This window comes from Suhomyces tanzawaensis (assembly GCF_001661415.1).
Source record: "Suhomyces tanzawaensis NRRL Y-17324 unplaced genomic scaffold CANTAscaffold_4, whole genome shotgun sequence".
NCBI lineage: Eukaryota > Fungi > Ascomycota > Pichiomycetes > Serinales > Debaryomycetaceae > Suhomyces > Suhomyces tanzawaensis.
In genome coordinates, this window is record NW_017963639.1 from 615,912 (window position 1) to 630,857 (window position 14,946).

A 14,946-nucleotide genomic window follows, 5' to 3' on the forward strand; every position below is an offset into this window, starting at 1 on the left:
ACCAATAAAACCAACCAATAAAACCAACCAATAAAACCAACCAACTTAAATCAACCAATGTCAAGAGTCTTTTTAATATCGTTTCATAAACTTCTTAATAAACATGAGTCGACTCATTGTCTGGACAAAAGCCTTGTGACAATGCCAAACGCTGTCCACAAGCTGAGGTTTTGAAACCGAGGAAACGAAGTTATTGAAATCACACAATCCACCAAAAGAACTATCAACTGGATAACTAATACCAATAATGTACCAAATTGAATACTATTGTTTGTTGCATGTCTAGGCACGAGTCCCCCAACTCTTACCTCAGAGTATGCCACAGAGTATTTGATCCAGTCTAAACTAGGTCCTGGATTTGGTATATTTTGGTAAATAGGATCCAGTTCAAGTTCAAGTTCAAATATAGATTGGTGAACTTCTAATAAGAAGAATTCATCGTTCTGGTTACCATTTTCCTCTAAGCTTACTGATGTTGCACTAGACATGAGTCTTCTCAATGAAAGTTTGGTAGGTGATGTTGATCCGTTCGAGAAATTTCCAGACTGTAAGGATACACGGGAAGTCTGCAACTGAGGCAAGACTTCGAGTTGGTTAGAAACCAGATTTAAGTCATTAGTTTTATGAATCACGGACTCAATATTCTTAGGTCTCATATTTGTGTCAGAATTCGGAGAGTGCATACCAAACCCCGAGTCTGTACTCTCCATGGGAATATCCTCAACTGCAGTGTTGCTAGCTTCGATTAACACATTGTCTGCTATGATAAGATCCTTCTCAGAATTATTTAAGAACAAACCAAGCGAAGGGTAATGTTTGAAGTAATTTCCATTCTCCTTGGAAGGAGAAAAACGATCAAAAGAATCACCGAAACAGAACCCTTCAACAATGTTGAAATAATCGAGGCTGCTCTGGAACTCACATTTTGTAATTGTGGCCACCATTTCAGTTTCTGAGTGCTTGATGCCTTTGGAATCATGAGCAAGATTGTCAGATAAATTGGCCTTCCCACTGGCTTCTGGCCGAAATAAGAAACAGAAAAAACAGGCTTTTAGAGTAATACTACCCTGGATAGCCCAAACAAGCAGTAAAACAAGAGTAATAAGTGTGATATCCCGTAGGAAATCAACGCTAGGATATTTTGTTGTCCCACTTGCTTCGAAGTGCAATTTGTGTTCTTCTTGAAAGCCATTACTATCATTGTCGAGCGTTCCACTGGTTTCCAAGCGTTCCTTGTTTCCACCATTTTGACTGTGTCCAAGGTTAGTTGTAATAGGTTTAAAATCGTGTTTCAAAATAAAAAGGAAAAAACAAGACTTGAGGATACAACTAGTCTTGATGCTCCAAACAACAAAGAAAGCAAGAATAATAAGCACGAAGTCCCTAACAAAATCAAAACAAGGATAGTTGGCCTCTTCTAAGTACATGGCAGATTCAAAAGTATTTTCATAGGGATTTTCAACTGCTCCATCGATTTCCACTAGATTTAACGAACTTTCAGTGCCAAGAGTATTGAGCTTCTCGCATGCCTCCAATTCAATGAATCCATATGGATCTTTATTGTTAGTCTCTGTGTGGACTCGTAATTCCATTTCTAACTCCAAAATGCGAAAACCTGGAATATTCGTAGTTTCAGCAGCCTCTACGTCCAGTGGATCTTCAACGAAGGCAATTTTTTCCTCCCCAATAGCTTCTAAATGTGGAAAGATTTGAACTTCAATATCGTTAATCTCAGTTGTGTCAACCTCTTCGACCTCTTCGATGGTTTCTAAGTGCAAGATGAATTTCACCTTTTCATCAAATTTGGGTGTGTAAACATCTTTGATTATCTCTAAGTCTAAGAAGAATTTTAGTTCTTCAGCATCAACTTCAGGTGTGTTGAGCTCTTCGATGGTCTCAATGTATGGGGTATTTGCATGCTTCTCAGTATCAATGCTTCGATTGTCGACCTTAACCGTCTCTAAGTGCGCAGTGTCTGCAAGCTCAATGATGGGAGTGGCGGCCTCAATAGTCGCTAAGTGCATAAAGGTTGCATGTTCTTCAGCAATATCTGTAGGAATGTCTGCATGTTCTTCAACATCGCGCGGAGCTTCGACTGCAAAGGTCTCTAAGCATTCAATGTCTGCATGTTCCATGCTGGAATTGTTATCCTCAAGTGTCTCGAAGTGCGTAATGTCTGCATACTTATCAACACTTCTTTGCTGTCCCTTGTCATTCTCCATGGGTTGAATAAAACTGGAGTACTTGACCTTTTTCGTCTTTCCCGACTTCTTTTTGTTCTTTCTGGCCCTGCTATTGGAAAATTTAGGTGCTCTAATGTTTAAACAATCATTAGGATTAATCATGCGAGCAAAAGCAATAGACTTGATTATACCAACTTCAACAGCTGTTTCCTTCGAAACTTCAGTAGCCACAATTGGCTCAATCATACCAGCATCAACTTCAGTAGCCTCACTTGGCTTTTCCATACCATCATCACCATTTTTTGCCTTTGCGACTTCACCTGCCACAAACAGCTTTTCCATACCAACATCAACATTAGTTTCCTCCGAAACTTCAGCAGCCATAATTGGCTCAATCACACCATTATCAACTTCAGTAGCCTTGGTTGGCATTTCCATACCAGCACCAACCTTAGTTCCAGTTTTCTTGGAGCGTTTCTTCACAGTGTAGCACTGCTTCTTGCGTAACTTGGAAGCTTTGCTCTTCGTTGGAGAGCTTTTCTTTTCAAACAATGCTTCAGCCCAAGTGGGTGCAATTGCACCAGGGGTTCTGCTCTGGTGAGGAGCCTTCTCTTCAAAAGAGGAAGTGGTCATGTTGAGACGACCACAAACACCATTGNCCCATTCCTTGTTGGAAGGAGGGACAGCCATGTTCTTCCCAACCAATTGCTTGGAGGGAAGAGCAGGAAACTTGTCAGCTTGGTGGGATGGCACTCCAGTCACCTTGGCTTCAACACTAGACCCACAAAGTGGATCAGCGGAGCCGGTCACAGAAGGCGATTCCAAAAGCTGAGGAGACCCTGAGGTCTTCACCACATTGCTAGGCAATGATGGTTCACAGCAGGGACTAGGAGTATCTCTATTCATAGACATTGCAACGTATTAATTGCTGATCGTAGGAAGAAAGATGTGGGTAAAAGGGAAGAGCGATTCTTGCTTTACAAAGTAAGTATATAGTCCACAGACACAGGAGCGCGCCCTCCAGATCCTCGGCTCATTTGCAGCTAACCAGCAGATTCCAATTCTTTTCTGGTAGTTTATTTTTCGGTCAATAGATCTCGTGAGATCTCTGATTATACCCTTGATATGGGTGCAAAAATTGCGTGGTCGCAAAAATAGTAGTGTCAAATTGCAATTTTGTGTTCGGATCATAAACGCACTCAATGTTTACCTCAGGATTCTGATGCAAACGGGCTTAGATAGGTGAAGTATATGAGCTTTGAAATTACAGGTTGCTGTAGAAGGCAATGTAAATTGGACGAATGAAAGGTGCTTTGAACGCCTCATACGAGAATTGAACTTCTGCAGCATAAAAAGCCCGCATCAGACCTTTTAATACTATCATCTATCCGACAAATCACAGAAAGATGTCTGGTATAAGAGTGTAATACACATATTAGATGGGTTATGGTCCATAATTTCAACATTAATCTCTGACTATCGTTCAGTCCAGCATCTTGCTCAACTTGAATTAGGAGTATGGACAGTAGCTGGGACATTCAGCCACCAAATGATGCATATTCAAGTTCTTTTGTCATAATTGTCCTCAAAATTGGACAATGCTTGTGATGCGACGGTAGGCAAACATAATCGCTACAATCTGTATACATATGCACTTGTAATCAATACCCTTCTAAAATTTCAGTTTGGCAACTTACTGATATCTGGGCTTTCGTTGGCAGTACGAGTCTACCTTTCTGGTTATCGGAAAGAATAAGTAAACATGATGATTTGGTACCTGCATTCAAGCAGAGTTACCAAAAGTTGGTACATGCATGATATGCACAGCAGCATTCTTTCAACTCGGCGCTACATGCATTCTTTCAACTCAAAGTGTACCAAGCAAAGAAATCACGAATCTGTGTTACTACCAGGCCAATTGCATTGATAATCGTCCCCTAATGCGTACTTTAGTTTAACTTATCCATTTTAATGAACTAATAAGTATACATCGGTTATGAGGTTGGCCAGTATATAGGATTTCAGACCAAATATCTATGCTGAAGTATTCATCTACCAGCAAATTGAATTCTTATGAGTATCTAGCCAAATTCAATATTCTGTGGAAGATGAATTCAATTTGGTGAGTCAACCCACCTATGTATCTTTGGTAAACATTTATTTTGTGTGTAAGAAATAATCGTAAATCATTCCATTTATCCCAAGGAGCCAGAATCTTCAACTTGGTTTAGATGAAAACCCACTACAAAATATTCATACATGAAAGATTAACTTCGTCGATCAATCTCATTGTTTCAGCAAAAGTCATTCGCTTGACTTTGCATAAATTATGGCTATGGTGGTTTTGAAGTATTCGGTCTTTTTATTGTGAACTTCGACATCCTTTTCGATGCAATTTGATAAACTAGACCTCTTGGATAAAACATCTTTCTCAAAAGATTACTCGATTTATCGACCAATTCCTAGTTCCACTTCGATTTTGCATTAGTTGCATTAGTTGCAACTTTTGTGTGTCCAATTAATCTAAGCTGTCCAAATTGACATTGAAGATACCCCAAGCATTATTATCTTGATAAAGTGTTCTCTTTTCACATCTTTGGACCCAAGACATGACCATCTTTCTAAACAGAATACTTACATGCGGTAATCTATTAAGAGAATCATAGAATTGTCGAACAGGACAGTCATGAGATTCTGTAGTCGCAGAATATGCTCATCATTCTCGAAGACACCTAAGCGAATACGTCAAATAGTGTTATATATCACAATGACTGTTATGCTGCATTACGCCATTGAGAAGAGCCAAGGCAGCTTATGTAGTTATGTCAAATACGGAGAGTCTACTACGAAGGATATTTGAATGTCTCGACCCTCTGGGTCAGTTACATGGAGGGGTCCAGTAGTGAAATGGGCTCAAGTTTAGCAGTGATTTGGGGAGCTCTTCAACTTTCCCAAAGCACCAGCATTTGAACATTCCCAGTCTCGACGAATCCAGAGCCTGCCCCGTGATTCCTGTGGATGCAAAACCTTCCTGTTGCACCATTTTCCTCGTTCATGCTGCGCGTGGCGGTCTCCGGTGACGTTCTGAGCCCACCCACCGCCACAAAGGCCGTGCCAGATCACATCACTTCTGTTTGTGGCCACCTGATCCCCACTTTCTATGCCCTGACTCACTGGTTAACCCAAACGAGCCACTAGAGCGCTTGGTTCACATTCACTAAATTTGGTGGGTTGTGGATGTACGCTCATTGCAGATGAATTCCATCTGGCAGGCTACGACTGTCATTATCTCCATCTGAATAGTAGGCCAGATAACATCCATACTACTCTACTGTTGATTTGATTGTCAACCAATCCGTCGCTGTGTTCTCACCTCACTCTCCGGAACCATCCTTACTACAATACCCTTGATAGTCACAATGTGGCCCAACTCACTCTCTAGAAAACCCATCCCACTCGCAATTGCCAGTGCCAATCACTCTGTGGCCCCCACCTCTTCCCAACACCCGTACCGCAATCCTCCCAGCCCCGTTCCACCAACGGCTCATCCTCTCACACTGCGATAAGCGCTCGTGACATCATTCCCCATCCCTGTGGGGCGTAGGGGGTGGGCTTGCCACCATCGCTTAGGTAAGCGGCGGGCCGAATCCCGACACGGACGCGCCAGCCTACCAGCACCATCTCCACCCAGATACCACGGCAGAACACCAACAGAGACCACCGCCACCACCCCACCACGCTGCTTCCAGCACAGTCTCACCCTACTGGCCAACCCTAGCCTCCCCTAGTCTCTCTAGCCCCCTGGCCTCCTTATTCCCGTAACCCTCCCGAGGCCCGGCCTCCTCGCACTCCGGTCGTGCGCGGCACTGTGGAGCAGTCACTCTTATCGCCCCTGAACTATATAAGCCCAGCGTTTGCTCCTTATTCTTATCATTGTACAATGTTGTTACAAAAATCCGTCGCCCTCTCTATCTTGGTCACCTTGGGTGTCCAGGGACTCCTCATCCCCTCGCTTGATGTCATCGAGGTGTTCAAGAACACCAAAGACATCGCCCCTGTTGCCGAAGGCCCAGCGGCTGTTGCCACTGAAGCCATTGCTGGCTCCGACTCAATCTCGCCGCTCTTCAAGTTAGACCGTGACATCATCCCCCACAAATACATCGTGGTGTTGAAGGAGAACATCGACGCTGACGCTGTGGCCTTCCACCAGGAGTGGGTGGCCGAGGAGCACGCCAACTCAGTGGCCAGCATCGACTCGTCCCACTCGTTCTTTGCCGCCACCCGCGACTTCAAGGCCGAAGGCGGCATTGTTGACACCTTCAAGATCGAGAACTTGTTCAGCGGCTACTCCGGGTTCTTCTTGGAGTCCACCATCGACTTGATCAGAAAACACCCTTACGTCAAGTACGTTGAGCAGGACTCGCTTGTCCACGCTACCGAGTTCGACATCCAAAAGGGTGCTCCCTGGGGCTTGGCCAGAGTCTCCCACAGACAGCCATTGAGCTTGAACTCGTTCAACCAGTACTTGCACGACACCGAGGGGGGCAAGGGTGTCACTGCCTACGTCATTGACACCGGTATCAATGTCGACCACGTGGAATTCGCTGGCAGGGCCAAGTGGGGCTCCACTATCCCCACTGGTGATGCCGACATCGACGGAAACGGTCACGGTACCCACTGTGCCGGTACCATTGCCTCCGACTCCTACGGAGTGGCCAAGAAGGCCGAGGTGGTTGCTGTCAAGGTGTTGAGATCTAACGGTTCCGGCTCCATGTCTGACGTGGTCAAGGGTGTCGAATTCGCCGCCAAGTCCCACTTAGAAGCCGCCAAGAACGGCAAGAAGGGTTTCAAGGGTTCTACCGCCAACATGTCCTTGGGTGGTGGTAAGTCTCCCGCTTTGGACCAAGTAGTTGACGCTGCTGTCAATGCTGGTATTCACTTTGCAGTTGCTGCCGGTAACGAAAATCAAGATGCCTGCAACACCTCTCCAGCCTCATCGGAGAAGGCCATTACCGTGGGTGCTTCCACCATTTCCGACGCTAGAGCGTACTTCTCCAACTATGGTAAGTGTGTGGACATCTTCGGTCCTGGTTTGAATATCTTGTCCACCTACATTGGATCCGAGACTGCCACTGCCACTTTGTCCGGTACCTCCATGGCCTCGCCACACATTGCCGGATTGTTGTCATACTACCTTTCCTTACAACCAGGCGCTGAGTCCGAGTACTTTGTCTCCTCGAAGGGAGTTACTCCAGCGCAACTCAAGAAGAACTTGATTGCCTTCGGTACCAGGGATGTCTTGAGCGACATTCCAAACGACGGAACTCCAAACATCTTGGCTTTCAATGGTGCAGGTCACAATTTAACCGAATTTTGGGGTGAATCCGTTGCTGGACAAGAATCAGTCTCCAGCCAGAAGGTGAGCCTTGACCACAAGATGGACCAATTGCTCCACAAGTTTGAATCCACCGACATTGTCAAGGACATCAAGGACATCGTCGATGAAGTGTACCAAGAATTGACAAACTAGATTTCACTTCTATAGCCTGCTTTCAATGCACATAAACGTTAGAACCAGTAGTCGTAGTCCACGGAGCGTGTCAGTCGCTATAGCCTTCCCTTACCTTCTCTAACCTTCGTGTGACTGTTAGTCTTACGTAAGCCGCCACCATTCCCGCTATCGCCACCTGCTGACGTCATCTTGGCACTATTCTTACATAAGCGAGACTCTCCACTAGTCCTACTACGAGCTTCTGTCACCAACATCGTTCTAACCACCACCTCATTATAGACCACACCCATAGACTCTTTCCATCCACACTCTCAAGATGTCCACACCAGCAAAGAGAAGACTCATGCGTGATTTCAAGGTATGTGATTTGCCCCACTGGTGGACGATCCCGTCCATTCCAGTGAATCACCACATCGAGATGTTGCCTTCGAGTGGCAAGGTCTTCATTCTAGCACGGCCGGGATCAAGATGCTCTGGGCGATGCAGATGTCGAGCACTCTCGTTGTTGGAGAAATGGTTAATGTGGCTCTATTGTTCCACTCCAAAACCACTAAAGCACCGATTACTAACATTTAGCGCATGCAACAAGATGCCCCCAGTGGAGTGTCAGCATCGCCGTTACCTGACAACGTGATGTCTTGGTACGTAACAGCGAATCCAGTCTACATATCCCAGTGTACTAACCTTTAGGAATGCAGTTATCATAGGCCCAGCCGATACTCCGTTTGAAGACGGAACGTTTCGACTCATATTGCAGTTTGACGAGCAATATCCCAACAAGCCCCCAACCGTCAAGTTCATAAGTGAAATGTTCCATCCAAACGTGTATGCCTCAGGAGAATTGTGTTTAGATATCTTGCAAAACAGATGGTCGCCCACCTACGACGTGTCGTCGATCTTGACATCGATCCAGTCATTGTTGAACGACCCCAACATCCTGTCACCAGCCAACGTGGAGGCAGCCAATCTCTACAAGGACCACAGATCGCAGTACGTCAAGAGAGTCCGAGAAACCGTGGAAAATAGCTGGAATGAAGACGACTTGGACGATGACCTGGACGACGACGATATTGACGAAGATTGATATGACTATGTACAGCAGTATTCTATAAACAAAGTAATGTATGATACCAGATAACCAACCCTGGGCTAGAACGATCCCAAGATGGGTGAATAAATCTTGAGGGTCGCCATTTTTAAGATAGACACCTCCAAGTAGTCAAATAAGTACTGGAAAACAAACATGATTTTGATGGTATATGTCAATATTTTAGTTCTTTTGGTACCACTACGGCTTTTGGGTCAAATAGGCCCTTTGGATGCAAGCAACCACGCAAAAATGTCACCATTCTGAACTCAGAATGGTATGTAGGCCCCTCCATATTCAGGTGACTATTTGAGCCACAAATAGTACCATTTCTTGCTCTGGGCCTGTTTCTGTTCTGCCTCTCTCTCCTGCTGCTCCGCAAGCTCCCTTTTTCTGGTTCTCTCCAACTCGTGCTTGTCGACAATCACCACTTCCACAGGTCTTCCCTCTTCTCCAATCCGCTTGTCTCTGGCAACTGCGAACAAGGTGATCAACACGGTGAGGAAAATGAAAAACTTGGTGACACCATCCATCTTCTTGACGTCGAACTGCTTGAGTCTGACGGGAGTCTCGGCCAACACGACGGGGTCCTTGAGCTTGAGGATCTTGGTGTCCTTGGTAGGGGTAGTGGTTTTGATGTGGGAAGGCACTTTAAATGGCAAGTCGTAGGGTGCTTCGAGGGTATTCCAGTTCTTGAAGTCTTCCCGCACGCCCCAGTCTCCGTATGCAATGTAGTAGCCCAAGTACTTGTCCTCGAGGGTCAACTTGGTCCACTTCTTGTCGTACTTGTCCTGGAGCTCTTTGAGCACCTGGCCCTGGTGGAGGAGGCTCAAGGGGCCAAAGAGCTTGGGATCCTTGAAAATGGGGGCAGTGTCGATGGGCTGGGTCTCGTCTGACGAAGACATCGAGAAGAGGGACCCCATATCTTTGAGGGACTGTACTGCCAATTGGGCTGCTTCCTGACGGGCTTTTTCGGGGTCCTGGGGTGGCTGAGCTGTGGAATCCTTGGCCACAGCGTAGGTACGGACGAGACGGGTGCTCGTGAGGGCACGGGGCAAGGTGCGGGCGATCATAGTGGTGGTGGTGGAGGTGTTAGCGTGGGAGAATCGGAATTTGTCGATGGATGTGAGCAGCACGTGATGAATCACATGATTTGAGGTGGTAAAGCGCGACACTGTTCACGACATTGGACCCAACCAAGTGAACCGAGGCTGAGATACTTCTGAAAAAGGAAGAAAGACGGTCAAGCTTGATCCCCTAATGAAGAATTTCCAACACACAGAGCGCTCATTTGTTAGTGTGTATCACAAAAGCAGGAGACCAATTAGCATCGAGGACAATAATAACGAAACTGGGAATATAGCTACTGGGAACTTGTCTATTGGGTGACTCCTGATTAATTAAAATCAAAACTATATACCCTGTGGATTGTTGTAGTTAATCGATATGCAATTCATTGAATACTGTTTTTTGAAATCAAGTTCGATAAATTTCTATCAGTTAGAATTGCCTGCGCACACGGTCCGCCTGAACCACAAAATAAGACATTGAAGTCATATCTAGCTAGCTCTGACCTTTTATCGGATCATATTGAGCGTAGATTATAATCACATTAGCATTTTAATAGCATGACCCAATTGAACTCAATTTGAAAATACTACTTGACGATACTGAGGCGGACACGAGTAATGGTGACCTGAGACCTCGAACAGTGACAAATAGGTCGGGAGGAGCCAAGAATGTGGTGATGATTCAAGCGACATTAGACTTATTGGAAGTACCCGTTGAACATTTATCTTACGGTTATGCTGGGCAATAAGAACTTTATGTCATAAGGCCATCGTTAATCTTTTTATTTAAAGGCCAGTAGTTATAACATTAAAACCGATTAGCTACCATGCGGGAAATCTTCACCGATGGAAATATATGGAAAAACCTACGTAGGTCACTAATGAATAAGTAGATAGTGAATTTTTTGCAGTAAATATTTAACCATTGGATGAGTGAACTGGAAAGGATACGTGAAGCAGCTCTTTTTTACGATTTCCTCTGATATTACAGTACTTACCAGCTGGCGGGCCCTACTGTGGCTCAGGTATACTAATAACTGAACTGTTATGGAATAACTATTATCGCTGTTCACCGCCTGCGCTTAGAGCTGCACCACGTCACGCGTGACACCTCGCGTGACGTGACACGTGCGTTTTGACATCTCCGTGACAGGTGGGGCCCCCACGGAGCCGCCGCGGTGCTGGGCGCTGGGGCACGGCTGCCGTACGTCCCTGCAGGGCTGGGCCAGGGTCCTGCGGTGCTCCCCCACCGCCGCCAACCCGCTGGCAATGCGCACCAAGCCCCTCGGCTAAACATGCCTCGCGGGTACCGGCATTGCGGGTACCGGCATTGCGAATTCTCAATCATGGAAAGTATACCCTGGTGATATGCTGGAGATAAAGTTTAGACAAGCCTGGACAGATCCTGCGCTGCAAGGATCTTCCCGCATGGAAGGTGAACACTTATGCATGCTGCCGGCACGGGACCTGGGCCGACATTGCCAGACACTAGTGACGGCTCTAGGAGGGGGTCCCCAGGCCCTATCTGCCACTCGCTCCTGATCGAGTCCATCAACCTGTTTCAGGTGGGCGCGCCTGGTCGCCGGCGCCACAAGAGGCTCCGGGCTTTTCCAGAGTCGATCTCTGATTCGATCGGGCAAGTTGCGCTCCATCGAAGATCTGGCTGGCGCAGAAGCCTGGGCCGAGCTGGACCCTCGTAGTAGTTGTACGCGGTGGTGGCGGCCTGGAGGACCTGCCGCGGGCCGGGACGGCGTTGGCAGCGTCGTTTCACGCCAGTTTCATGCCAGTTTCACGGGAGTTTCAGCTGGTAGAACCGAAAAGCCAAGCACGACAGCGACAACACCACGCTATTGGTGCAGCAACCCACCACCCTATTGGCTGGGGGAGCGTCTCGGCCGTACCAAGCCTCCCGGCCGACCAGCACTCCTCCTCCCGCCTTTCCACCTCCCCCACCACCATCGATGCTTCCCATTGTATTCGCCACGACCAGGCCTCGTATTTACGTGCTCCATTCTCTGCTTCCACCCGCATCCTTCACTCCTGTCCATCCAGGCCCATCCCCCGTTGTCCCGCTCGCCTCCCGTGGTCCCTGACTCGGAGCCCCTGCCATCGACCCCCCAGCGTCTCTCGTCGCAATCGCTACCAGTATAGTTTGACATTTGCGCGAGAACCCGCTTATACATACCCAATCGCACCTCGAGACTGCCACCACTCGTGGTACTCCAGGGAGGCCCAGTCCTAGACAGTGACAGTGTCGACACTTCGTGCCGCGGAGCCACGCTCTCGAATCCCGCCATCATGTCGTCCAGCCCTTCAGCCAGACCTCCAGACGTCCAGGTGATTGACCAGTTGTTTGAACTCCAGGAGAGTTTTTTTGCCCATGTGCTTCAGTGCCTGGAGACATTGGACCTGGACGAGATCCGCCTGCTCGGATTGCCGGTGGGCCACTTAGGACTCGTTTCCACCCCCGAGTTGGCCGTCAGATTCAACCTCGTCAAGAAGTACCGGCTCCAGCTCGCTCACTTGCACACCTTCGACGAGGCCGAAAGAGTGTACACCACGCTCTTCGAGTTCATATCCCCCAGTTTGGCCCAGCTCGAGCGCTGTTTCTTGCAAAAACTGGCCAATTTCGCCGTGGAGCCCAAGAACGATCTCAGCACAGAAAACCACACCTTTCTCGGTTACTTCGTCAACTACTTCTTCCCAGGCGACCAGCTCACCAGGGTGGTCCAGTTTGTTCGGGACTCGCCCGCCCATCTCCAATTGTGCCGCGGTAACCTCCAGGCCTCCCGCACCATGTTGGATACCAGGCTCCCCGAGGTGTTTGGCGAGTTGTCGTTCGAAATGGACATTTTCCTGATCAAATACAACTTGGAGCAATACTCGTTGTTGTATCCCCACCGCAACACAGATGAAAAACAGGCGGCCATGTTCAAACTCTCCATTCTCAAGGAGTTGGCATTCGACCCCGAAATCAACGACGAATTCGAGGCCAACTACGAAAATTCCATTTTGAGGCGAATTTTGAACAACGAAATGAACTCCAGCCCTAACACCTTCGACGAGTCCCAGCAGAAGGTGTTGGACCTCATGGAGATTGTCACCTTCCATCTCGACTCCATCCCCCGCGTGTACGATCTTGTGCTCCAATTCATCGAACTCTTGACCCTCAAAAAAGTGCCGTTGGAAAACAAAACGACAAAAGCTCCCATGCCGAACTACTGCCACCACTACAAGAACATGCTCGAAAAGTGGGTGGCCGAATGCACCACCCTCACCGATCGAGTGGTGGAGCAGGGCACTATGGGGCTCAGTTACACCAGCACATTTTTTGAATTGGGGTTCCGGCTCCAAACGTTCCACCTTCTGCTCAAAGACTTTCTAAACTTCAACATAAAGACATCATACAATAGACTCTTCTACAAAGACGAACTACATTTCTACGACCAGATTCACAGCTACTGCGAATGTTTCGATAAGATCGTCGCCATAATAAAGACTCATTACACCGATCCCGACCAGTTGCGAAACTCGAAATTTGCCGAGTTCGAAACCACGGACTCGCTCATCAAAGACGCCTTCTTCGACTTGCATCACTTCCACCAGCGATTCCAGTACGAAAGAAAGATTTCGAGAATATTTCACGAGGTCCAGCCACCGTGAGCCGGCCTCTAAATCGCCGACTTTTGGCTGTACCACCGCGGCAGCGTGCAGGTTGCGAGGCTCTGCCCCGAGGACCATGCCCTTCAATTCTCGTCCCTGTTCCTGGGATGGCGGCGCCAGGAGGACCACATCTAGGGGCCCACTATCAATTTTGCAACTGGCATGGTCACGTGACCGGCTGCCCCCGTCTATTCCTGCCTGGCTCCGGCTTCCGTGTCCCGTTTTCTAGCAGCCTGGATGCTATCCACTAGTATACACCAGCAACAACAAACTTACCATTTTAGCTAGCTTCAGTGTCCCGTTTATTCCTTATGTACCTACAATGCGATTACCAAAATCAAGAGAATACATAGCGCAAACGCAAGTATGCCAATGCACCAATCGCTGGCCTTCTCTCGGTTTCTCTCTATAATGACGTTGACCCGCTTGAGCCCCCGCTGGAGCTTGGAGTCCACCTGGTCGAGGTCGTGGTCCAACTCGTCCAACATGAACCCTTGCTCCTCGAGCTCCGACCCCATCATGCTGGCCTGCTGGTTGAGCGTGCGCATGGTATGGTGGATGGAGTCGAGCTGGGTGTCCTGCTCGCGGATCACCTGCTGCGACTGGAGCGAAAACGGATTTTCGTCCTGGCTGATGCGGTTGGACATGGTGGTGACTTCGCGAGGCGCTAGCCGTTGGGGTTGGCCCTTGGTGAACCCCTGGAGCGACGCCTGGCGGACTGCTGTTCCTCTGCGTGCCAACTCTTCCAACTCGTCTCGCCGTGCTCTGACGGTGGCAGCGCCCCCAAACCGGTCGGGGTCACGCTCACTAATCTGGACCGCCTGCTCCAAGTCCCGCTGGATCTCCTCGAATTCCTCGTAATTGTTCTCGAACTCCACGGGGTCGCCGCCACCATCGACGAGCGCCTCTAGCGCCTTAATGGTGGCCCACGCGTCGTCCCGTACCTCGTTGTATGGATCCATCTTGCTGGTGGTGAGGGTTTGGCTGTCTGGAGATACCTGGGCGGTGCACGCGTGGAGGCGCGCGCACGACCCACTATAGTTGAGAAAACAGAACCATACTAGAGCTTCTAGACACTGCCATGAACTCAGACACAATTGACGGCCCCAAGACAGAGAGATCGCACAGTCCCGTGGAGGTGAAGACCGAGAAGGCCGCTGAGCCCCCTGTGCACGAAGTGGTGGGCGGTTCCTCCGTCAGGCAGTACCTCAACAAGCACATGACCAAGACGTTGTTGGACGGCCTCTACGAGGTGGGGCGCACCAAGCCAGAGAATCCGTTGGTGTACTTGGGCGAGTACTTGATCCAGAAGGGAAAAGAGCAGGAGTAGCTCCAGAAGCATGTCAAAAAAGGGTGATACTGTCAAAAGCACCAGAGGGCAGATCTAAACAGAGATCAAATGGAGCCACTCAAGATAGTCGAGAGCGCGGC

At 48.2% G+C, this 14,946-nt stretch overlaps 6 protein-coding genes across 6 annotated transcripts; 3 read left to right on the forward strand and 3 right to left on the reverse strand.

Moving 5' to 3' along the window:
- Positions 1-113: 113 nt before the first annotated feature.
- Positions 114-2,816, reverse strand: CANTADRAFT_6292 (uncharacterized protein; the record flags this gene model as incomplete). The annotated part of the gene is made up of 2 exons (XM_020210866.1): positions 114-1,018; positions 1,154-2,816. 2 exons carry the CDS (start codon positions 2,814-2,816, stop codon positions 114-116), a joined length of 2,568 nt encoding a protein of 855 aa, XP_020064238.1.
- A 3,307-nt stretch (positions 2,817-6,123) lies between these two features.
- On the forward strand, positions 6,124-7,713 carry CANTADRAFT_51579 (proteinase B; the record flags this gene model as incomplete). Its single annotated transcript, XM_020209961.1, has 1 exon — positions 6,124-7,713. One exon carries the CDS (start codon positions 6,124-6,126, stop codon positions 7,711-7,713), a length of 1,590 nt encoding a protein of 529 aa, XP_020064239.1.
- Positions 7,714-8,011: 298 nt separating this feature from the next.
- Positions 8,012-8,779, forward strand: RAD6 (E2 ubiquitin-conjugating protein; the record flags this gene model as incomplete). The annotated part of the gene is made up of 3 exons (XM_020209944.1): positions 8,012-8,053; positions 8,272-8,336; positions 8,386-8,779. The coding sequence occupies 3 exons, from the start codon at positions 8,012-8,014 to the stop codon at positions 8,777-8,779; spliced, it is 501 nt and encodes a 166-aa protein (XP_020064240.1).
- A 308-nt stretch (positions 8,780-9,087) lies between these two features.
- Positions 9,088-9,855, reverse strand: CANTADRAFT_50980 (uncharacterized protein; the record flags this gene model as incomplete). Its single annotated transcript, XM_020209885.1, has 1 exon — positions 9,088-9,855. One exon carries the CDS (start codon positions 9,853-9,855, stop codon positions 9,088-9,090), a length of 768 nt encoding a protein of 255 aa, XP_020064241.1.
- A 2,295-nt stretch (positions 9,856-12,150) lies between these two features.
- CANTADRAFT_21889 (uncharacterized protein) lies at positions 12,151-13,515 on the forward strand (the record flags this gene model as incomplete). The annotated part of the gene is made up of 1 exon (XM_020206756.1): positions 12,151-13,515. The coding sequence occupies one exon, from the start codon at positions 12,151-12,153 to the stop codon at positions 13,513-13,515; it is 1,365 nt and encodes a 454-aa protein (XP_020064242.1).
- Positions 13,516-13,832: 317 nt separating this feature from the next.
- Positions 13,833-14,477, reverse strand: CANTADRAFT_6297 (uncharacterized protein; the record flags this gene model as incomplete). Its single annotated transcript, XM_020210867.1, has 1 exon — positions 13,833-14,477. One exon carries the CDS (start codon positions 14,475-14,477, stop codon positions 13,833-13,835), a length of 645 nt encoding a protein of 214 aa, XP_020064243.1.
- Between the last annotated feature and the right edge of the window lie 469 nt (positions 14,478-14,946).